The sequence below is a fragment of the Dermacentor albipictus genome, chromosome 7 (genome assembly GCF_038994185.2).
Source record: "Dermacentor albipictus isolate Rhodes 1998 colony chromosome 7, USDA_Dalb.pri_finalv2, whole genome shotgun sequence".
NCBI lineage: Eukaryota > Metazoa > Arthropoda > Arachnida > Ixodida > Ixodidae > Dermacentor > Dermacentor albipictus.
In genome coordinates this window covers 2,115,779-2,140,225 of record NC_091827.1, presented here as the reverse complement: position 1 = coordinate 2,140,225, position 24,447 = coordinate 2,115,779, and the positions used below count along the sequence as shown (strand labels likewise).

General features: G+C 49.8%; 2 protein-coding genes across 5 annotated transcripts in view; both read right to left on the bottom strand.

The window, feature by feature from the left end:
* LOC139047649 (uncharacterized) overlaps positions 1-24,447 on the bottom strand; it is a 77,429-nt gene that overhangs the window by 4,688 nt on the left and 48,294 nt on the right. For all 4 annotated transcript variants that reach the window (XM_070521512.1, XM_070521514.1, XM_070521515.1 and 1 more), the window contains exons 2-3: positions 18,733-18,905; positions 1,726-2,004 (exon numbers count right to left, since the gene is read on the bottom strand). In XM_070521512.1, the coding sequence (XP_070377613.1) occupies positions 1,726-2,004; positions 18,733-18,881 (428 nt within the window). In that variant the 5' untranslated portion in view covers positions 18,882-18,905. The remainder of the gene's footprint in view (positions 1-1,725; positions 2,005-18,732; positions 18,906-24,447) is intronic.
* LOC139047316 (uncharacterized) lies at positions 6,715-10,751 on the bottom strand. The gene has a single exon (XM_070521143.1). It carries the CDS (start codon positions 10,690-10,692, stop codon positions 9,493-9,495), a length of 1,200 nt encoding a protein of 399 aa, XP_070377244.1. The 5' UTR covers positions 10,693-10,751; the 3' UTR covers positions 6,715-9,492.

Below are 24,447 nucleotides of genomic sequence, written 5' to 3'. Positions count from 1 at the left end.
ATTAATATGCTTATATGTAATTCAGTGTTCTTTCTTTAGTTCAATTCTCGTCTGGGGAACAACTTGAACAGCAGGCATAAAGTATTTTAGAAGAGACTCTCCAAATCTGTCACAACCGCATGCACGCGACAGGCCAACGCCAAATCACACGTTCGGACAACATTTAGGATTTCCAACCCCGCAAGGAGAGAGGGCCAAAAGCTTCCCGACGCACCGGGCAGCGAACTGGGGCCGAGCCGCTTTGCGCACGGGCCGTGACGTCGCACCGGACCGGCCCAATTGACGAGCGGTGGCAGGATGAACGAATTTCTTTTCATTTCTCGAAACGGCTCAACCAGCACGCGGCAAAGAGAGCACGCGTGGACGCGGCCAACTTAACCGAAGTCTTCGCGTTCGAACTAAACGACTTTGCCCTTCCACGACGATGCTAGGTTTCCAACAGGGAGTGCTCGAATTAAGCGACTAACCGGTGCTAAATTAATGGCATTCGACTGTGTTCCCCTCGGGAAAGAGCTGATGAACGCGCTCAAAGTTTTGTTTGGGCTCCCTCGGCACAATTACGAGTACCCGCAGTTCAGTTCGGATGATCTACATCTTCTTTTTTAGAGCGCAGCTCTTTGGCGTCCGTTCCTGGGTTTCGCGTCGTCGTCGTCGGCGTCGTCGTTGTCGTCGGCCTCGTAACCAGCTCCGCCCCCCTTAGCTGGAGTGGGAGACGAAGGACGCGAGCCGCGAATGGCGGAGACCAATGAGAGCGGCCCCTTCAGTGACGTGCGCGCGCGATGCTGGTGTCATGCGGACCCTCCTTACGGCTCGATGCGCACTCGTGTCTGGTCTCAGCCGATCCGCTCGTTTCGTACTATCGTCTGCTCGCGCCACAGCTCTCGCCCGCGCCTGTTTGGTTCTGTTGGGTCGGTCTCGTTCGCGCTTGTTTTGGTTGTTATTGTGTGAGATTGTTTCTTAATCTGATTGTATGCGCTATGCGAATTGTATAGTACTTTCTGGAAGCCATGCGGCACCAGCGATCACACTGGAACCTTTGACGAGTCATGTATAAACGCCGGCTCGCTTGATCCGCAGATCAGATTTTCGACCATTACCGACTCTGCTACATGTCTCTCTCAAATTCTTTGCTTCAAAATATCGCGAAATGGAAACACGTATAGAGCTGCGCTCAAATTTCGCATTAGGGAGTATCGTAATCGTCGGATAAATTTTTCTTGGGAAGAAAAGGAGGTGTAACTGGAGTGAATGTAGCTGCTGTTAACCCTTCACGTTACTGAAAAATGTTCACGCACGTTATCGGTTACAGTTCAGAAAATCTTACCGCAAAACGTAACGCGTTACCGCCAATGCTGCGCTTGACACATTATGTAATGCAGCCTCTTAAACTTACCTTACCATCGTTTTCTCTTCCAAGAAAATTTTGTTTGTAACATTGCACGCAATGCGTTTAATGTGTAGGATGTGGGTTCATTTCAGCGTGTCGGTCATTTACTTCTTTTGGCGGAGCCCATTGTTGAGCCCCGTTGTATCGATGCATTTATTTATAAGGTCCGTACTCCTCGACGACACGCCGTCTAACCAAAACGAAAGCAGAGCATTTTTTTACTGAGCGCGATATACCATTACAGACGGCGATGATGTACTGTGTATAACACGTCACCCTACGTGGTGCCGCGTTGTCTATACATGCGGCCTGCTGGCAAGCAAGCAACACACACTCACGGGTAGAGCAGCTGCAGTGCCAGTCCGACGAGGCCGTACTTGTTCGGCTGGTTGTGGGCCTCGCACACGCTGCGCTTCATGCATTCCTGCGGGTCCAGGCTCGGGATGCTGGGGAACTTCTCGAGCCCTTTGTCGACGCGCGTCATGACGAACTCGCTGAGGCTCGCCAGGCCGGCGCGATCGGCAGCGGCGCCTCCCTGCGCCCACGACGGCGGCGGCAGCAGCAGCAGCGCTCCCGCGGCCGCAGCGGCCATCAGGCCTAGCTCCACCGGAGACCTCCTGGGGAGGAGGAGTCAGCTCTCTTCCCACCAGCATCGCGATAAAGGAAATGGAAGACAATGTCCACCGCCCCCCCTTTTTTTTATGCGAAGCATACTAGCCGCACAACCACGCTCTTCCTTGCTGCGCCGCGCGGCCCCGTAGCTACCATATGACGTCATAACAGCTGCAAAAGCGGAGGCTCAACTCGTGCCCTCGCTTGCGGCCGCGTAGCCACATAGCCGGGTCTCAGCTCGTGCGCTCGCCTGCGGTCGCACAGATGGTACTGCTCCCGCTCCTCCCGCTAGCCCCGAGAACGAACGCGAGCGGCGCTGCGAGCGCCGCTCGCGTACGCTCGCGTGACGTCAGGGCATAGACAAGAACGGCACCGAGAGCGGCGCTGCTGCGCCGGCGTTGAGAGCGCCGCATGCGGAGCAAAATTCAATTAGCCGGTGGTACCCCTCTCCCATCTCTCGTTCGCGCCGCCTTGATTGCCTCCTGCACTGCGCGTGTTTGGGCACGTTTCGCGCCGCGCGCGGTGTGTGCGCGTGGACATTTCCTTCGATGGGCGGTGTACAGTCTCTCTGACATTTAGGGGAAAACTCGAAGCGCATTGCATCGCGATGCGGCGAGCGCTTGAGTCAGGCGGCGGCAGCAGCTCGCGCAGATGCTCGAGGGGCGGGATCTTGAACGGCGTCGTCTGCTACGGCGGCGCACGCTGGCCGCATTGTCGAGAAACGTTCTACTGTCAGGTGCAGGGCGCTGATCACATCGTTACTGCGTGAAATGAGCCGGTATTCTTTGCTAAGCGTTGCGCGACGCCCACTGATACGCCTCGAATGTAAGTTCATCGCTGCATGGCAGGCATAGACGACGTACTGATTCCATACATTCTTGACGGCCCGTTTCTGGAAGGCGACTATATATTCTAACGCGATAGGACGCCGATCCACACTGCTCGTGCTGTGCAAGAACTGCTAGAAGAGCGCGCAGTCACTCTCTTGGAGCGGCCGCCTCAATCCCCGGGCGCCAACATCATTTAAAATGTCTGGGGCTCGTTGAAAGTATCTCTGGCGAAACATCCCCTCTATCAGTCGCCCGAGGATAGGCTTCGATCCACCATCGTCAGTGACTGAGACGTGCAGCGAATGAACACATCCCTGATCAAGTCATTCTACACTTCACTGCCTTCCAGGATGAGCGCTGTCATCGCTGCCGCTGGGGACATGACGAGATACTAATTGAAGTTCCGAGCGTGACGTGTCCAATTCCCCACCGGCGGGCAGGGTCTGTCTGGTGTAGCGAATGATTATCGAGAAAAATCACTTCCAGCTCATTGTCTGAACCTAAAACGTTCATTTAATCGTGTCCGTTTTTTTCATCGTGTTCGACTCCCATTGTTGAGTGCTTTGTTTTCCTTTCGAGTCAAACAAAGACTGAGCACGTTGCGCGCACATCTTGGTGCCTTTTGTCGCTGCTCATTACGGTAGCACACACAGTGAAGAAATATACGTGCACACGCTCAGTACTCCGGCCTTTCGAAAGAACAAATGAACCATGTTGTCAAAAAAAGTTTGTGGAACTCCATTATCGCCAATGAAGGATCAGAGTGTGGCGACGCACAACGTTTAGTAAAGAATATCAGCTCAGTTCCCGCAGTACCGATGAAATCGATGCACTGCCCCTGACAGTACCACGCTTCCCGAAAATGCGGCCAGCGCGCGCCGCCGTAGCAGACGACGCAGATCACGACACTGCCCCTCAAGCGTGTGCGCCTGCTCGAGCTGCTGCCGCCGCACGACTCCATTGCTTGCCGCATCGCGACGCAATACGTTCCGAGTTTTCCCCATAGTGTGAAACAAACTGCACACGCTATATTTGCCTTTAAGAAGATCGGTACGCTTGACGATTATTTTTATGGCTGCAATGCGGCGAAAGGGCAGCGTCTGCTTAACCATGTAAGGGACGCTGAGGAGGTAATTGGAAACGACATCGTATGTGCCGCCGGAAAAATCGTCAGCACATACGATGCGGCACATACATACGGCACCTACGAGCTAAAGTCATTTTTGCAGTTTCTCACATTATGTTTGCTACAAATCCGTGTTGTCTCTGATGGCGACAACGGACTTCTATCGACACTGTGCGGAAATAAACAAGATATATCGCTGCATAGCACAAGTACGACATGCGCACACAACTTTAACTAGTACGTCCCCTACAATATGGAATAGAGGCAGCAATGTAGACAGCTTGGTCATTTTTTAACAGTACTCAAGAGACGGAAGTTGAAAGTATTATTAATTATTCCTGCTTCAGCAATGCCGGTGCGACCAAGACGCGGGTGTGTATCGTCCAGTAACCCGATCGAAGCGGGAATGAACTCCGGTCATGTTCAATGCATCATGCACATATTCAATTTCTCGGCACGCGTGAACTTCGGCCACTGCTAGCGCATACAACAGACGTGGTTTCCATTCTTAGACAGCGCACACACAAACGAAACACGAGAAAGAAGACAGGACAAGCGCTCGTTTAACTTAAATTTTTTATATGAATAAAAGGATTATGTACCGAGTAATTATTAATTTCACGTGGGTTACATATAGAAACCGTCATACACTCAGGAGGGATCAATGAACGAGCTCGCTTCGTTTGCCAGATGTTTACTTCGCTCGGCGCACCGCAGTAATCCATGTCTGTCGTCTGCTTCTTTCGTACCATTTTCTTGTGAATCGGCAGAATTTCACTGGTGGCATCAACCTTTTCATGTTTACATTGCTGTCGTGACAGTTAACAACACAATAATAATTTCCGGTCATCCGAAGAGGTGCCGTCGCAAACAAGAGACGTTTCGCGCGCAGCGCGAACTGAACGCGGGCGCGACCGTGAAGGGAAGCGGCGACGGAAACCCCCGCTGGAGATGAAATCGCTCCGCCAGGGGAGAAACGAGCGCTGGCGTCTAGGATGAAACTTGGCGTGCGGTCGTCTCCTACAATTCGGGCGTTGTCCGGGCGCTTTCTGCGGTGTTTTCGTTTGTTTGCCCTCGTTCTCTCTGCTTGTATACTCATGGTGGTCGTCTCAAATATATTTTTACGACGTCTTCCTTTGCGAACATTTATTCAAAGAGCTCATTTCTTAGACAACAATGCAGCTCTCGAAGGCAACGCTACAGTGCCAGCCGAAGCGACGCAGACCAGCCCATTGCGGGTTTTTCATACGCGGACAGACAATCGCAAAAGCATAGCCTATAGGAATCCAGTTATGATACCGTACCTGCCGCGGTGCAACAAGTATGTTACAAAGCTGGCTATATATGACTTCTGCAGCAGTTACGTTGATTTTATTCCGCTAAAACAGGTTTGCTCACGACGAGTAGTTCACGGTGTAATATCGAATTTTCGCATTTCCTCACAGAAACGCTCGGCAGTAGCACGGGGACTTGACTAATACTGGAGCTTAGATTCTACAGGCCTCGCTTGCTTCTTTAACTGCTTGTCAACATTAGGTGGTTCTTCACGTGTTCATTTTTTATGCGAAGCATATTACGAGAGCTCAACCCAGCTCTTCTGGCGCGGCGGTGTCGCCTTCAATACCACGTGACACCGTGACGTCACGACAGAGGAGAAGCGGGGCTCCAACTCGCGGCGTCGCGGCGGTGTATAAGCAGCTGCGCTTGCCTCTGCTAGACACTCACGAGGCGAGATGCCTCCTGGAGACAGAGCTGCTCGTTGGAATGGGAAGCGAAGGTTGCGGCGTGCTACAGAGACTGATTTTCTAGGTGGCTTTGGCTCAACTCTTGCAAGATGGGCTGGGTGGGAATCGAACCAGGGTCTCCGGAGTGTGAGACGGAGACGCTACCACTGAGCCACGAGTATTTTTTTTTTTTATTACCGGCTTGGCAAGAGAAGGTACAATGTGAGTATTACATGTCCATAAAAACAACTAGTCAATGCCGGATCAGTGTGGTGTGATAAGAACGATGTAGGCTAGTCACTTTGTCCAAAGCACTCAGCCAATCAGGAGGGTCACTCTGTGCACAGAAAAATTCGCGTATATATAACACACTTTCAATGAAATATTCATGTGCTGGGGCCTGAACAATGCGCTCATGTCTAATATCCATACGCGTTCGCCACACACTGTGCATGCACAAAAGCATTAACAGATCGACAGGCACTCCCTCTGGTTCCGCGCATGGCAGGAAGCGTATTCCGAAAGCACTTAACGGCAATTCCTTTTTAAGGCTACGTTTTAGAATATCCCACAAGAACACTGCGTCATGACAGTCCAAAAAGATATGCTCAATCGTCTCCGGTTTTTTGCATATAAAGCAATTCACAGACCAAGGTACAAAAATGCCTTTGCTTTGCAGCCACGGTTTCACTGGGAGAGTGCCTGTATGTAGTTGAAAAAAGAAAGATTTTACAGAAGCTCTTACCGGCATTCGTTTAACTCTCTTAAGAACATCTCGTTCTGAACCTAAAACAAATACTGTACGATACAACGGTACAGGCAAGAATACATCAACAAGATCTTTGTACAACTTCTTACTAGTAACAACGGCCAGATTTTCACTGGAAAATCTTGCTTTTAGTATTCGGAAAGACGCGACCACTTCACGCAAAAAAGCACTTAAAGGCATTGGCCCCGTATACATGGACGACACTACATAATCAGGCAATGAATCACGCAGTCTAGCTTGAATAATTGTTCTCAGAAAAGCGTCCTTTTGATCACGCAAAAAAAGAAACCTGCTTACAATCTGTTTGAGGAACAAATGTGACAACCCCAGCCCCCCATTCAACACTCTATGGAACAGATTACTACGACTTGTACGTTCCCATGTTGAGGCCCAAATGAACATCGCAAATACTCTATGTAGCTTTTGCACAGACATCCTCGTCAGACATAACGCTTGCATCACATAAAAGATTTTCGCGACTAAAAACAAATTACACACTGTGGCTCTTGCAAACATTGAAAATTTATGCCCTCCCCATTTGCCGGTCTGGGTTTTCATTCGCACTACTTCATTATCCCAATACTCTTTGCTATCTCGATAATGTTCGAGGGGGACACCTAGGTAGGTGCCTGGAGTTACCGCCCATTGCATGTTACAAAAAGTCTCGGGCTTGTATTGCCAATTCCCATGCCAAAAACCAAGACACTTGTTCCAGTTAATAGCACTTCCACTTGCAGTACAAAATTTTACAGCCTCTTGTACAACTGCTTTAACACTGTCATGGTCCGTACAAAACACTGCTACATCATCAGCATATGCTAAAACTCGAACTTCAGTTTTATGAAAAGTGTAACCCCGAATGTTTGGGCTCTTCAGCAGCCGCAAACAAAAGGGCTCGAGGTAGAGAGCGAAAAGCAGGGGGGATAAAGGGCAGCCTTGTCTCACAGACGAAAGCACAGGAATACCATCACTTAACTGCCTATTAATTATCAGCTTCGCTATACAACCATTGTACATCATTTTAACACCTTCTGTAATAACAGTTCCAACATTGATATGGTCTAGGATCGAGAACAGAACTTCGTGTACGACTTTATCGAACGCCTTGTGCAGATCTAATTGCAACATGGCCACGCGCCCATACATTCCGTCACAGCATTCAAGGACAGTTCTAGCTGTGTGAACATTGGTAAAGATTGACCTGCCTTTTATGCCGCATGTCTGATGTGGCCCTACAAGTGACTTAATAACACTTTGAAGGCGCCGAGCTAAAATCTTCATGAATATCTTATAGTCCACGTTTGTTAGACTGATGGGACGGTATGATTCAACAGACTGTAACTTAATCGGATCAGTCGTTTTAGGAATTAGTACTACGTGGGACGCTCGGAAGGATCGAGGACTTGTTTTCGTTTCATAGAATTCGCTAATCAGTCTTTCAAGTGCGACTGCCATTTCTGTTCTAAAGGCTTTATATAGAGATGCACCGAGACCGTCTGGCCCAGGTGACTTGTGTGAACTGAGCTCCAGAATCGCTGATTCAATTTCCTCAGCCGTAATACTGGCTTCTAGAGCGTGCACAAGCTCATCCTCTAATCTCGGCAACAGCGATAGGAATTCTGTTCTGAAGTAGTCAGTGTCCGGAGTATTAAGGCTGAAAATATCTGTGTAATGTTCGACGAATGCCTGTTTGATTATTTCTCTTCGATTTGTGATTTCGTTTTGATAGCATATTTCCGCTATCTCTTTCGACAAAGCGTGCCTTTTTTCATCACTGAGCGCGCGTTTGGTAGGCGTCTCTCCGGACCACAGTTTCTCGTTACGCGCCCTTATCACTGCGCCACGGTACATTTCTTCGTCTATTGCCTCGAGCTTAGTTTTAGTCTCTTTAATTTCCCTTGTGAACAAGCCCGGCTCGTAGCACTCCATACTTAGCATAAAATCTAGGGCACCCTGCAGCTCTTTAACTCGTTGTTTTTCTTTTCGCCGGAGTGCACATGATCTATCAATAGCGGCTATTTTAATATCACATTTGAACTGCTCCCATACTTGCATAAAACTTCCGGAGTTACTTCGCAGCATGTTCGCTATATAATCCTTGACTTTAGTCACGTACTCTTCATCTTCCAGTAATTTATCATTAAACTTCCACAAGTCCCAATTAAATTTCGCAGCTATTCTCTTCGTACCGATTGTAACCATGACTAGGCAGTGATCACTAAAAGAGACATAGATCGTCTGGTAGTCAGAACATAACAGCGAACATTCGACAGGTACATATATACGGTCCAATCTAGCATGACTGCCTCCCTGAAAGTGAGTGTACATTGCCTGGCCTTCATGCGTCGATATCAAGCCTACATCTTCAAGGTCGTGCTCACCTACAATTTCGGAAAGTAACTCGGCGCTCCGATCTCGAAAGGAACGGTTTGTTGTCCTATCCTCTGGTGTACAGACGCAATTGAAATCACCAAGCAAGATCACCCGCCTTTCAGTAAGCAGGACAGGCTTCACCTGTCGGAAGAAACGCTCCCTTTCCGCAATTGCATTCGGAGCGTATACACACACAGCTCTCCAAGCCACTCCATCAGATTCAAAATCACACATTACAAGGCGCCCACTTTCACACGAGAACACAGTATCAACAGCCCCAATACCATTTCTTAAAAAAATAACGCATCCACCCGCTCTTCCAACAGCATGACATACGCAAACGCTGTATCTGCTACGATAGACCGCTACCATTCTGTCTGTTTGTTCTTCGTCTTCAATTTTAGTTTCCTGAACCGCGAGCAAATCTATTTCGTTTTCTAGCAGAAGGCGGTTCAGTTGCAGTTGCCTTCTACGCGCCGACAGGCCCCTTACATTAAGCGTAGCAACACGTAGGCTGGACGTGAGGTTGGTAGCCATCTAAGAAAAAGGGAGACGCCGATCAGTCTACTCACACATCAAACAGGGTGAAACCATATCCATTAAGGCGTTTGAACTTAGTACTGACCCGATCAAAGACCGGGCTTCAACCGTTGTGGCAAAGGTAGCCTCCGCTAAGGCGGAGGGGGAGCAGACGCAGTACTGCGTTCCGGTGGCAATTTCGGTTTGGGCTTGAAAGGTCCGCGGCGTGTTGAAGGTGCCTTCGGCGGAGGCTCCTCGCCGCGTTCACCGACCAATCTCGGTTCCTGAATATCCGAATCCTCGTGAGCCCGCTTCACTGGTACACTTGACGCGGCGGGCATCTGGGTATCGGCGTCTTCCCGGTTGTCGCCCTGCTGCCCAGTCGTAACCAGGCTTACAGCAGTCACGCTATCCGCTTTTTCCGGAAGGAACGCTGGCTTTGATGCGACGGCCGGCTGGGTTTGGTCCTTGCCGGCTTGGCTGGTATCTGCAAAGGGCGCGGGTGCGGTTTCCTTGGATGTTGACTCCTTGATGGCATCATCTCCCTCACTTCCGTGGGTTGCTTCAACCGCGTCTGCTTCATCCATGAGGTGTTCGGCCACTTCATCACTTCGTGCCTGGCCCGTAACATTAGCGTAGCTACGCACGCACTGGCTCTCATCGTGGCCGAAACGCCGGCATAGCCCGCAGCGTGGCACCCGACACTCACGGCGGATATGTCCTTTTCCACGGCACCGAAGGCAGAGCGGAGCCCTACCAGGAACATGGACGAGGGCAACGTCCTCACCAACACGCAACTGATGGGGCAAGTCCTCGATGGTAACACCCACTTTCAGTTTCAGTGTAACCGACCGTGTTGTTGAAGCCTTGTCGACGCAGCCTTTAACCCTCCATTTATCGCGGGTTATTTCAGTCACTTTTCCGAACGCTGCTAATGCCACTCGCACGTCGTCGTCTTGCACACCATGGAGCAGCCAAAACAGCTTCAGCCTGACACCTCGGTTAGTCGGGTCAATAACCACGCAGCGGTGGTCTTTCACATTGAAGGCTTCGGCCTGCAAAATCTTTGCCTTCGCTCCTTCGCTGTTGGAAGTAACGGCCCACAGGTGATTCATCTGATATGCCCCAAGGGCAACCACATCCGGCAGCAATGACAGACGCGCTAGGGCGTCGCGAAAATGCTCGACGCGATATGGCCTGGCGGTGACATCACCATGCAAAAATACTGTGTTCAAAACACTCGAACCTGATGGCAGATGCGGAACAACCATTTCATAATCCTGGGCAGGCATTTCAGTGCTCCTGATACCGCGACCCGGCTGGGCCGCTAAAGCCGCTCCTTGGGAGCCCATGAAGCACACGTCCGTCACGATCGGTGGCCGGAAGTCGACTCCCTGAGCCACGAGTACGATGCTTCAAAGCGGTACAAAAGCGCCTCTAGTGAATGCGGTGTTGCCTTAGAAACGAGCTGTTCTCGTGCGTCGCTTGCTCAGGCGCACATTTCGTTGCCGCGCCGAACGCTGCGTTGCTCGACGCTCACCGCGTCCAATGCGGGGCGCGTAGTCGCTGCGCCGTAGCCCATTGTCTTACACCCCTTGGCGGGTCGACGGGAACGCTGTCGAGTTCCACTCTTGAAGGCGAAGCAGAGTAACGCATGAGTTGTTTCTTCGTCTAGCCGAACCAAATATAGCCAAGCTACAGCAGTTCACCAGGCTAAACAGTGGTTCAACAACTAAAATAAAGGCTAGTATGCTTCGCATCCTGGGCTTAACCTTAGCAAAGCCACAGCCATTTTCTTAAGCGGCGGAAATTTGAAGTAAAGTTAATGAAGGCTTACAGCTATTTACAGAGTACAAATAGGAATGTACCAATATATATTCCCTTTTCCGTGCTACACGTTCAACTCACCTCTTTAGAGCGCGTTTGGTAATGATTAATAATGTATGTTATGTTCCTCTTTTTTGCCTGTGTTACCAAGTGTATATCATTTATTTGTTTCAATGCCGCAGTGTGTTTTGCATTCTTATTGTGGAAATATTTCACTGTCCTTTCATATATTGTGTAACTGCAATGTTTTATGGCCACTATATAAATGTAATTTATATGGCGCTTGATGTGTTACTCCATGCAGCCATATTGTACCTAAGGGGGTGAGGTTACCTCAAGCCGCGTCTGTGCTGCTTTTTTCCCTCATCCACCTCCATTTACCACTCCTCTGTACATGTGTGTGTGTAAATGGAAATTAATAAATCAAATCGAATCAAACTCACTTGAGAAATTTACTGGTGCTTGTTGCTTGAGGAATATACATGACGAATCTGTTTGGCGAACTGACACAGGCTGCTCGGCCCAATTTTTTTAGTGAGGTATGCCTGCTGGACCGCATAGCTGCAGCCCGAAAGAAGTCGAAGCGTCAAAGACTAGTAGTATGGGACATATTGAAGATATCGAAATTCCCCCGGTGGAGGGTCAGAAATCAAGTGAAAGTATATGCAAGGCTTGTGGTGCTTTCTTTATGAATGTTTGCGATTGGATTGGAGCAAACTTAATTTAGCCTGCAAGGTTTTCTTTTATGTACCGACGAAGCGAACAGTTATCCGTTTGTATAATTAAATAACGCTGGATCGATACATGGTGACACAGAAGGTGCTTGAATTTTCCTTTTGTAGGCAATCTAAGCTGCGGTGTAGTAGCTCGAGAATACTTTAGCCATTCCAGTTGGCGCTGTAAAAAACATGCTTTATGGTTTTAATTCGAAGTTGTAGTGAACTGATGGGTTTCGCGAACATAGCGTGCCTCGCCATACGGACAGTCGATTGCTACCGTTACGTGATCAGGGGTGTGCCATATTGTCGATAAAGGCTACTGAGGCCCACTGTGAAACATTTCATCACTTTCAATTGAGTGGCTCTCGATCTTAACAACGAAACTTTTCTCTCAGGTGATTGCTACTATGGTGTTTGTGAATTAACTATGTAAATACTCTACATGACGCGCCGTCGTGTTAGCAGCCATGAGCAATTCGTTTTTTGGAGGCCTGTTTCAGAGGGGGATGAAAGTAGCAGCAAACTTTTTCATAAGAAATGCGCGCCTAACAATTTTTTTACGCATTAATGAATGGCCATATTTGAATAGAACTCGCGAGAGGGCGCCACTCCTAATTCTCGCCGCTAATACCAGGTTAGCAATACCGCTGTACCAGCGGTATAGCGGTATTGTGTATGCTTCATGTATGCTTGGGTGTATGCTTGGCCCGAGCCGTACGTATTGAAGGACACGTCGGCTTCTTTCAGCTGCCATGCCTTAACCACAGTTTCTTCTTCAAAAGCGCGTGAGTCGAGAGACTTTGCGGCTTGGATATCGCAAGCTATGTAGCGTTATAGGGGTCTACTGGTTTGGCAATGCACATATGCGCAGTGTCTATCCGTAAATTTAGCGTGAAAAGAATGGCTGCAAATTCAACACGCGAAATTGTGTATGATGCCTCGCTAAGCATTTAACATTCCCTTAGTATTTAGCTATGAGAGACATTGCATTTTACATGGAAGAAAAATCTTGGTAACTGGCGTCAGCATGTTATCCGATGTTAGAAAGACACTGCCCAGCGAAGCTGTCATCATGATTCTTGTTACTCTGGTGTGTTGTTCTATTCAAATACGGCCAATTATTAATGAGTAAAAAAAATATAGGCGCGCATTTCTTACGAAAAATTTTGCTGCTACTTTCATCCTCCTGTGAAACAGGCCTCCAAAAAACGAATTGTTCATGGCTGCTAACACGACGGCGCGTCATGTAGAGTATTTACATAGTTAATTCACAAACACCATAGTAGCAATCACCCGACAGAAAAGTTTCGTTGTTAAGATCGAGAGCGAATCAATTGAAAATGATGAAATGTTTCATAGTGGCCCCCAGTAGCCTTTATCGACAATATGGCATACCCCTGATCACGTAACGGTAGCAATCGAATGTCGGTATGGCGAGCCACGCTATGTTCGCAAAACCCATCAGTTCACTACAACTTCGAATTGAAACCATAAAGCATTTTTTTTACAGCGCCAACTGGAATGGCTATTCTCGAGCTACTACAGCGCAGCTTGGATTGCCTAGAAAATGAAAATTCAAGCACCTTCTGTCTCACCATCTCTCCATCCAGCGTTCTTTAATTATACAAACGGATAACTATTCGCTTTGTCGGTACATAAAAGAGAACCTTGCCCAACTGCAGGGTTGCTCCAATCCAATCGCAAACATTCATAAAGAAAGCACCACAAGCCTTGCATATATTTTCACTTGATTTCTGACCCTCCACCGGGGGGAGGGGGGGGGGTGAATTTCGATATCTTCAATATGTCCCATACTACTAATGATTGACGCTTCCATTTCTTTCTGGCGGCAGCCATGCGGTCCAACAGGCATACTTCACAAAAGAAAATGGGCCGAGCAGCCTGTGTCAGTTCGCCAAACAGATTCGTCATGTATATTCCTGAAGCAACAATCACCAGTAAATTTCTCAAGTGAGTTGAACGCGTATCACGGAAAAGGAAATATATATTGGTACATTCCTATTTGTATTATGTAAATAGCTGTAAGCCTTCATTAACTTTACTTCAATTTCCGCCGCTTAAACTAAACACGGGAAGAACCGCCTAATGTTGACAAGCAGTTAAAGAAACAAGTGGTGCTTGTAGAATCTAAACTCCAGTATTATTTAAGTCCCCGTGTTACTGCCGAGCGTTTCTGTGAAGAAATGCGAAAATTCGATATTATAACATGAACTACTCGTCGTGAGCAAACCTGTTTTAAGGGATTAAAATCAACGTAACTGTTGTAGAAGTCATATACAGCCAGCGTTTGTGACATACTTGTTGCACCGCGGAAGGTATGGTATCATAACTGGATTCCTGTATGCTACGTTTTTGCGATTGTCCATCCGCGCATGAAAAACCCGCAATGGGCTCTTTTGCGCTTCTTCAGCTGGCACTGTAGCGTTGCCTTTAAGAGCTGCATTGTTGCCTAAGAAATTAGCTCTTTGAATAAATGTTCGCAAAGGAAGACGTCGTAAAAATATATTTGAGACGACCACCATAAGTATACAAGCAGAGAGAACAAGAGCGAACAAAAGAAAACACCGCAGAAAGCGTCCGGACAACGCCCGAACTGTAGCAGACGACAGGCGCGAGTCCTTGCCCTGACGTCACGCGAGCGGCGCTCGCAGCGCCCTTGTTCTCGGGGCTAATAGCCAAGCAACAGCAGTTCACCAGGCTAAACAGTGGTTCAACAACTAAAATAAAGGCTAGTATGCTTCGCATCCTGGGCTTAACCTTAGCTAAGCCACAGCCATTTTTTCTTCTTCTCTGGAGCAGGAGACACACGGTTGGATTCGGCGTCCGATCCCACGTGCGGCATCCACGTGCGGCATCAACTTCATAGCCACGTCGAGAAACGCAATATAAACAACTCTGCACAACACTGCTTCGCTTTACGCGAACACTGTCAATCAAATTATGCCCCTGCGAGTGACAGAACACTTCACCACGGCGAGTTGTCCACTCCGCTAACAGCCAGCGATAGGGCTGGTAGGCCTAGCTAGGCAGACGACGCGGCCGACGGCGCTTACGATCCAACCAGAGCTCGTCGAAGAGCACTTATGTTTGCCAAAACAATTAAAACTGTACACTTAGGTAGCCCGCAATTAAATACGATTGGTTTACTCGACGCAGTCGTTGCGAAGGGCAAACGTGCAAGCGAAGCGAGCAGACAGTCGGTGTGTGCCCGCGAAATGCCCTCGCGTCGTGGCTCCCGATCTCGCCAGTAGCTTAGTGCTAGTGTACTAGGCGCTGCTTTGCATAACAGGCGCACGTTCGAGATAATTTTACTTAACTATTTTACTATGTAGGGTCGGAAACAAACTGGAGCAGGCAATGAAAAAAAAAAAACTGCGAGAAACTGGCCAGGCAGCGCCGCCTCCGTGGAGGGAACGTCAGAGAACGTCACATGCCAGCCGCGCTGTCATTGGCTTTGGCCAGACGACGGTGCGGTTGTCGGACGCGTCGGACGATGGAAATCTGCCCCGTTTGTCGCACGCCGGACGTCCGATCCGGCGCTTCGGCACGGCAAAACACCTCGATTCCGGCTGCCGTTCCGGCGCGTCGAACGCCGGATCGGACGCCGGATCGGACGCCGGATCGGACGGTGTGTCTCCCGCTTAATTTCTTACCGGAGCGCCGGCACTTGAGCGTGACGTCGCGGATTTCAAGTCATTTCTTGCGCACTAAATGTTCGCCAAGTTAGATGCTTTACGAGAGAACGGTTCCCTCTTGACGTCGTGGCGAGCTGGTGCGGGCCTTTTCGACAAAGGGCGGTTTTGTATACCAGCTGCAGCTCGATCAAACGACTTCTTTCTTTGGTGCAAGGTTTCCTTCGGAACTGCTTTCGTTCATTTGACGAGGGAGGAACTAAAAAAAAAATATGATAGGTCAAACTATCCGTTTTCTTTTTTTTCTCGACGTTCGCTCTCCGGTTCCTTTCGAATGCAGCGCAGTGATTTCCTGTCGACAAACAACTTGGTACCGTCACCACGGCCCACCGCGAGCCTTTCCAGACCACCTCGGAGTCAATTGGTCACCGTTCGAGGACACATACTTGCTAAAGGCAAAAATGCTCTCACTGGACGACGCGATTCGAATGTTGCATTTAAGAAGAAAGAACTGCACTGTACCGACTATCCAAGTTCTGAAAATTGAATCAAGAGCTGGCAATGTGACATTTAAATTTACAGCTTACAAGCAATTGTTACCGTGCTTACAATGGTTTCGCAATAGTCCTATTAACGAGTTAGTGGTGTATAAATTGTTCGATTTGCGTGTCTCTATCTATAGTCTACGGAATCGCGATATCGTATTTATATTTATTTCCTTGTGTTGTAAATCTGATTCTTTAGTTTCTTTAAGTTTTCCGATCTTCAAGAATTTTTGTTAGAAAACTGATGGCCTAAATAAACATTATGCATCTCACAGTCGGTATACTTTCACTTTTGCTTCTAAATGTAACAGACCTCAGCGAATATCTGTACAGTGGATGCCGAGAAAAACTGTTTCTCTGTTTCCGTGAACTTGGATGTAGGCGCAATAATTGAGAATGGACTTAAGCAATGAATGACTTGGATGTAGGAGATCCTGAGATTCCTTTGAGGAGATAATTTGTAAATAGGACTTTTGCGAAACTCTAGTAAAAATTGCAAAAATATCACGCAAGCTCTAAGCTTGTATACTGTCCGCTTTAGATGCTCTAAAATTTTTTTGGAACCGCGACATCTGTCATCAGAGCAGCGTTACAGATGTCTGAACCTAATGCATCATGCATGTTAAATTGCCCAGTTTTTGGCAATTCAAATATAGCAAAAAACATTGCAGCCTAGAAATACAAATTCTGCGTCTACAGCAGGTGTAGTTTCTCCCTTGAACGCAACAGATATAATTTAAGTCAGTGGCAGAGATCGACATCAAGCGAGGCGCATAAAGCAGAGAGCTCACGGTATGCTTTTGAACGCACACACACACAAGGCAACGCTGCGCGCCTACAGAACTCGGTGTAATGTTCCTACAGTGGGCCTCTTCGATTTTCGGACTTCTGGCAGCCCGCTGGCAGCCAGCTAGTTCCGGTTCTGACAGGAAGTCACGTGGGCTGGGATCCCAAGACAACTCGAACCTGCCCGAAGTTTGCAGAATCGAACGCCGGTACAGCTGGCCAAATGTAAACATGCCACCAGCATGGCAGCGCCCGGCGAGGCCGGCGCGCGCTCGGCGTAGTCGGCCCATTTATGCGTTGCCAGCTTGAAAATATATAGTTGCATTCAGGGATACGATCACTTTCGTCGCGACTCGGCGCAGGACGCGCGCTGGGCCAACCTCGCCTTGCGCAGCGCAGCAGATGGCCTCCGACGCGGCGGATGACAAGACGCGAAATCGTTATTATATACTCGAAAGCGATGGCTGGAGGATCCCTGCTCGCAGCGATCACGTCGCCCACCGGTGACATTGATGAGTTGACGTTGTGTCATCACAAAACATAAAAAAGCACGTTATCGGGTACGTCTTGTACGCATAAAATTTCGCGCCGACCTGCTTGGGCTTTGATTTCATAAAGTTTGTTCTGGGTTATGGTGCTCTTCATTTTGACCCTAAGAAGCTGGGGACGCGGCTGGCGCGTGAAAATGCACGTCGCTTGTGACCAGCGAAACGTTTCACACGAAAACCAACATTGGTCGCAATCATGAGAGCAATAAGCCAATGTACGTACGTGTGTCTAATGTACCGAGTGCAATCAGTGCATTCTTAGATCAACGGCCTGCAGTTCGAACACATACCGGTTTCGGGCTGCCACCTAAGCATACGACGGCGAGACGGAACGAACACGGACTAGCTGCAAAGCCTTCGCTAACTGCAGAGAAATGAGAGGTATACATACGCGAGATATGTGAAAAGGAACGCCACCAGAGAAAGACGAGCCAAAAATGTACCGCAATGTGTGAATGAGCGTCTACAACTTGCGTGGAACACGATGCAGATAACATGCACGCATGAGAGCGCGGCGCGCTGTTTACCACCGCGAAGAAGCAATCAGGGGACACACACACACACAAAAGCTTCAAACGGTTCACCAAGGCTCGTATCACACCGCTTCGCGATGCGGAACGGAGCGTTAGCACCTAAAAAGATAACGCTAGAAGTAAGTAAATCCGAAGACGACCGTAGACAGTTGGCTGAGCGAGGTAAATTTAATTCCTCAAGCGCCCGCGTTGCAATCCGTGAAGTACCGGCAAAGATGGCGGCGAGCGCCCATCGTTTCGTTTAGTCATCCGCTAGCCAGAGAACTTCCAGAGAGCAGCCAGACCAAAATCCTCCTGGCAGGTTCTGGCAGCCCGCGGGTAGCCAGAACCGTCCAGCCCATGGTCCAGCCCGAGCAAAACGAACGCCCGGCGGAAGTGCGTCGCGCGGTGGGCGGAGCAAATTTTTGTAGGAAACTCTATGGGCGGAGCAACCCGAGAAAAACGAAGACGCTCTGGCTGGCTCTGACAGCCCGCGGGTAGCCAGAAGTCGAAAATCGAACAAGCCCAGTGTGCAACTACTCGATATATCACGATCACAACTGCTTGTGGATTACACATTCACCAATCGGATAATAATTGCGCCTGTTTCTGGTTGGACTATGTCACGAACACAAGTAATGTGTGCTATGGCCGCCAGTCTCTTGTCCGGTCGGCTTTCGCGTCATAGACACTGCGACGTGCGAGATTTAATTTTACATATCTCCTTCAAATGCAACGCACTATTTTTCGGACGCGAACGCAGTGCCTGCTGCACACAAGGCGCGCGGCAGCCAGCTCGTACCTGGGATCGGCGGCGTGCTGCAGCGAGCGGAGGCCCTCCTCCGCTGCGTCGTCGTTCGGGGCGTGGCCAGCAGGCGGCGCCTGCGACAGGACTAGGACGGTGCACGTGACCAGGCACAGGAGAACCGCTAGGTGGCGACAGCGAGCCATGGCGCCTCTTCACCGGCTCGTCGGCTGCGAGGGTTTCAAGGGGTTGAGCGGGTGCGCAAATATTCATAGTTTCGAATACGAATCGAATAGTCCCAGCTGTGTTCAGTTCGATTAGCGAAGTCACTATTTGAAATTTTCGAATATAAGTAATAACGACACTTACTGGGGCGCCTCAAGAGTGGGAGAGACATGGAAGTGTTTCGACTGATGCGGCTGCTACGCAGAGAGAAAAACGAGTTCTCACGGTGAGGTTGTTCGAAGGAAGCCGAAGGTCAGCGAAGGCGTTCGGTCAATGTCGAAAAGCACTCGCGAGGGAGAATGAAAAATGGCTCGCCTTCTAGGCAGTCTCGATCGAATATTTGGCCAATCTTTTACAGCCCTTTCGAACCAATGTTGTGAGTGGCATACTTTTTTCATCATTCAACGAACGCAACGCTGCATTTGGGGACGACCTCGTTTCATTGCTGTCGTTGTCATTGTGGCCGGGATAACCGAAAACTGTGCTTCCTCATTTACACTGTAAAGCAATCTGCAGCCCCCTCAGGGTGTATTTTGTCCCCAAACACAATAATCGTCGTCCGCCTTCCTCGAAAACACTTTCCCGCCGGGGATGCTGCGCACCACCCGTCGCTGCCGCGCGCGAGGACTGTGCGAGACGAGGCGTCTCGAGTGTGCAATACAAGCTCCTTGGTGACGTGCAAATTATTGCAACCGTGCCACGTGTGTAACCCCCTCCCTCTCTCCTTATCGAACAAACTACACGCCATTTTTATGGTTTAGAAGCGCGAAAACGCTCGATATTCGATTCGCTATTCGGTGTGCGAATAGCGAAACTTTGCCATTCTGACACTCCTACTTTAAAGGGCCCCTCACCAGGTCTGGCCATTTTGAGCTTACAAGCGCAGAGCATATTGACACAAGATGATTTCAAATTACGCGCGCCAGCCGCCTCCTGCGTTCGTGCAGTTGTTTACTGCTACCTGCGAAAGATAGCGGCAGTGAAGCGGGCAACACGGGCTCGCAAGGCACGCGCAATCGGAGCAGCGTGTCATGAGCGCGGGACACGAGCGAAGAAGAAGAGGTGCGGGTCTCTTGCGAAAAGACTGCGGACGCTCCTGCGAAGCTCTTGTTTAGCTGTGTGTCGGGCACAAGTTCGCCCAAGGTAAAGCGATTAAAGTACCATCACGCAATTGTGCGTTACAAATCTGGTGGAGGTGCGGGGTATGATTTCAAGCCCTTCTCAAGTCAGGGAAAGGAGCCTGGACTCACGGCAACTTGGACCCATCGAATTGACTCCTGTTCACCAACGCAGCAGTCGTCGCCTACGTGGTGAGCCCCCTGAGTTCTCCCCTTTGCCGGATCCTATCGGAGCGTCAGCATCTGCTAGCGGAAACGCCATCGAGATGACCACTCAAACCACGCCAACTCATATCGTAGTCAACTCGCCAATGACGCCAGAGCCTTTCCACGGCGACACATTTGAAGACGCAGAGGACTGGCTAGAACGCTTTGAGCGCGTGGCTGAGTTCAATGGATGGAGCGGAGAGCGCAAGCTACGAAACGTTTACTTCGCATTAGAGGACAGCGCACGAACATGGTTCGAAAACCACGAAGCGACATTTGTGTCGTGGGATGCTTTTCGACGGGAGTTGCTGGCAACCTATCCGAGTTCCGACCGCAGGGAGAGGGCCGAAGCTGCCCTGCAAGCTAGAAACCAGCGTAACAACGAAAGCGTGGCCATGTATGTAGAAGACATGTCCCGCCTATTCCGCCGAGCGGATCCGAACATGAGCGAGGACAAGAAACTACGCCATCTAATGCGGGGCGTAAAACAGGAACTGTTCGCAGGGTTGGTTCGGAGCCCGCCGCGCACCGTCGCTGAGTTTCGTTCAGAGGCGACGACTATGGAAAGCACGTTGCAACAGCGATCAAGGATGTACAACCGGGAGATGAACATCACCTCTGTGGGCGCATTTCCAGCCGTCTTCGGAAACAGCGTGGAGGTCATGCGAGAGCTTGTGCGATCCGTAGTGCGAGAAGAGCTTCAGAGGCTACGGCTTGACCAGAACGTTCCAACGCCCTCTTCGCTGGCAGACCTCGTTCGTGAAGAAGTCAGACAGGTGGTCCGGGAACCACAGCTTAGTGCGCAGCCCCAAGGGCCACTCCTGCGCCAACCGACCCTCTCATATGCCGATGTGCTGAGGCAAACTCCCGGACGTGCTGACGTCGCAGCTACTTCCGCTGTGAATAGCTCGATGCCTCGTACTACGCTGCCGCCACCCGAGAAAAGATTCAGGAAGGCCGATGTATGGCGCACTCCTGACCGAATACCCCTCTGCTACCATTGCGGTGAGGCTGGCCACCTGTACAGAATGTGCCACTATCGTCAGGCAGGGCTTCGTGGTTTTCCGGTGAACGCACCTTGCCCTCGAAATGGTGAGCGTCCCTTGGAAATCGAAGAGTACCTGTCCACTCGTCAAAGCTCCCCATACACCTACCAGCAACACCAACCTCGGTCAACAGCGCCGTTGAGGCATCGGTCACCGAGCCCCCACCCGTCTTCAAGCTCCCCAAGACGCCGTTCACAGAGCCCGCGTCGGGAAAACTAGAGTCAGCGACCTCGGGAGGTAAGGTCGCTGCCGACGCGAAAAGAGAAGAACCTCCATCGATGACTCCGAGCGACGACGAGGGACTCAGAAACCAGTGCCGTAAGAGTGACGTTGCTTCCGATTTACGTGTGTTTGTTGACGGCTACGAAGTAGACGCATTAGTGGATACAGGTGCAGATTACTCGGTAGTAAGTAGTGAGCTCGCCAGGAAACTCAAGAAAGTGCTGACTCCTTGGAAAGGGCCACCAGTTCGCACAGCAGGAGGACACCTCATCGACCCGACGGGCAAGTGTACGGCTAGAATAGGAATACGAGGCTTCACGTACGTCGCCAGCTTAATCGTGCTTTCCGAGTGCTCAAGAGACTTGATTATTGGCATGGACTTCTTGCAGGATAATGGCGCAATAATCAACTTGCGGGAATCATGTGTTTCCTTCTCAACCAAGCACGCTGTCGCAGCATTCAACACTGAAGAAAAATTCGACGCCCTTTACATTGCCGATGACGACGTGATGCTTCCTCCGAGATCCAGCGTAGCCGTCACAGTCAGAAGCGACGCGTTCAGCGACTACGAAGGAATTGCAGACAGCAACACCAGTCTCCTACTCGAAAAGGGGATCTGCATGGCAAGAGGCCTTGTTCAGCTGCGTGGGGGATGTGCCAACGTTTTCCTCACTAATTTTGGGAATGAGGTGCAACATGTCGCGAAGGGAACCGTTGTTGCCACCCTTAATAACTTCGTCCAAGTTACAGATCTCAGCATTCCGGAGTCTTCACCATCGAATTTTCAAGATGTGGATTCTGTCCTTGCAGCCATCGACATCGAACCAGGCCTATCGCCCAGACAGAAGGAGCAAATAGAGACCCTCGTAAGAGAATTTGCCGAATGTTTTTCAGTGTCATCCAAAGTCCGGCGGACATCTATTGCCAAACATCGGATAATTGTTGACGAATCAGTGAGGCCTATTTGCCAGCATCCCTACCGAGTGTCACCAAAAGAGAGGGAAGCCATCGGAAGTCAAGTTAAGGAAATGCTTGAAGACGACGTAATTCAGCCGTCGGCAAGTCCGTGGGCGTCGCCTGTGGTACTTGTAAAGAAAAAGGATCAAACCTTGCGCTTCTGCATTGATTACCGAAAGCTGAACGCCGTCACAAAGCGGGATGTGTACCCACTTCCAAGAATCGATGACACTCTAGATAGACTACGAGATGCCAAATTCTTTTCCTCCCTGGACCTCAAAAGCGGCTACTGGCAGATAGAAGTGGACGAACGAGATCGTGAAAAGACGGCGTTTGTGACGCCAGACGGTCTGTACGAGTTCAAAGTGCTCCCATTCGGCCTTTGTTCCGCACCTGCCACATTTCAGCGGATGATGGACACTGTGCTCACCGGTCTGAAATGGCAAACCTGTCTCGTTTATCTTGACGATGTCGTGGTTTTTTCTACCACCTTCGAGCAGCACGTAGAACGTCTGCGGGCTGTGATGGAAGCGATTAGGTCAGCAGGTCTGACGATAAAACCGCAGAAATGTCATTTTGGCTTTCGCGAGCTTCTTTTCCTCGGCCATGTCGTCAGTTCAGAAGGCATTCGCCCGGACCCTGAGAAGACTGCGGCAGTGGAGAAATTTCCGAAGCCAACCGACAAAAAGGCTGTTAGGCGATTCTTAGGACTTTGCGCCTACTACAGACGCTTTGTGAAAAATTTTTCAAGGATCGCCGAACCACTAACGCGGCTAACAAAGGAAGACGCGCCTTTCGTCTGGTTGAATGAGCAGGAGAATGCTTTCAATGAGCTCCGAAAGCGTCTTCAGAACCACCCAGTTCTCGCTCATTTCGACGAGGAAGCCGACACTGATATTCACACAGACGCAAGCAATTTAGGTCTCGGTGCCGTCCTCATTCAGTGGCAAAACGGAGAGGAACGAGTCATTGCGTATGCCAGTCGAACACTTTCGAAGGCTGAGGTGAACTACTCAGCGACAGAAAAAGAATGCCTCGCGGTGATATGGGCCATCAGCAAGTTTAGACCATACTTATATGGCCGACCATTCCGAGCTATCAGCGACCATCATTCGTTGTGCTGGCTGGCGAATCTCAAAGACCCATCTGGACGGCTGGCAAGGTGGAGTCTACGGCTGCAGGAATACGATATAACGGTCGTATACAAGTCCGGTCACAAGCACAGTGATGCAGATTGCTTGTCCCGTGCCCCGATTGAATACACGGAATCTACGCTTAGGGAAAATGATCAGGATTACCCTTTCCTAGGAGCTGTAACAACATCACAAATGGCTCAGCATCAGCGATCCGACGCGGAGTTACGCCTGCTCATTGATTACCTAGAAGGACATCCTGTCGACATTCCACGAGCTTTTGTCCGCAGCTTGTCGTCGTTCGTCCTGAGAAATAATGTCCTGTACAAACGAAATTTCGAACATAGTGCAGAGACATTTCTGCTCGTCGTACCTTCAAAGTTACGACTCGAGATATTGGAAGCATGCCACGACGAGCCAGCAGCAGGACATTTAGGAGTGAGCAGAACATTCGCACGCATCCGCATGAAGTATTACTGGCCAAAGTTATTGAATTCTGTGCAGCACTACGTAAGAACCTGCCGGGACTGTCAAAGACGTAAAATACCACCATTCAAGCCAGCAGGTCTCCTACAACCGATACAGCCACCGGAAACTCCATTCGCACAAGTGGGAATGGACTTACTTGGCCCCTTTCCCACATCGTCATCAGGAAAGCGTTGGATCGTAGTTGCAACTGACTACCTAACTCGATATGCCGAGACAGGGTCTCTTGTCAAGGGAACGGCCAGTGAAGTAGCTGATTTTTTTGTCACTAACATAGTACTACGGCACGGCGCCCCTAAAGTCCTCATCACGGACCGAGGAACCATATTTACTGCCCGCTTGACACAGTCCATTATGAAATTGACGCACACCAGTCAC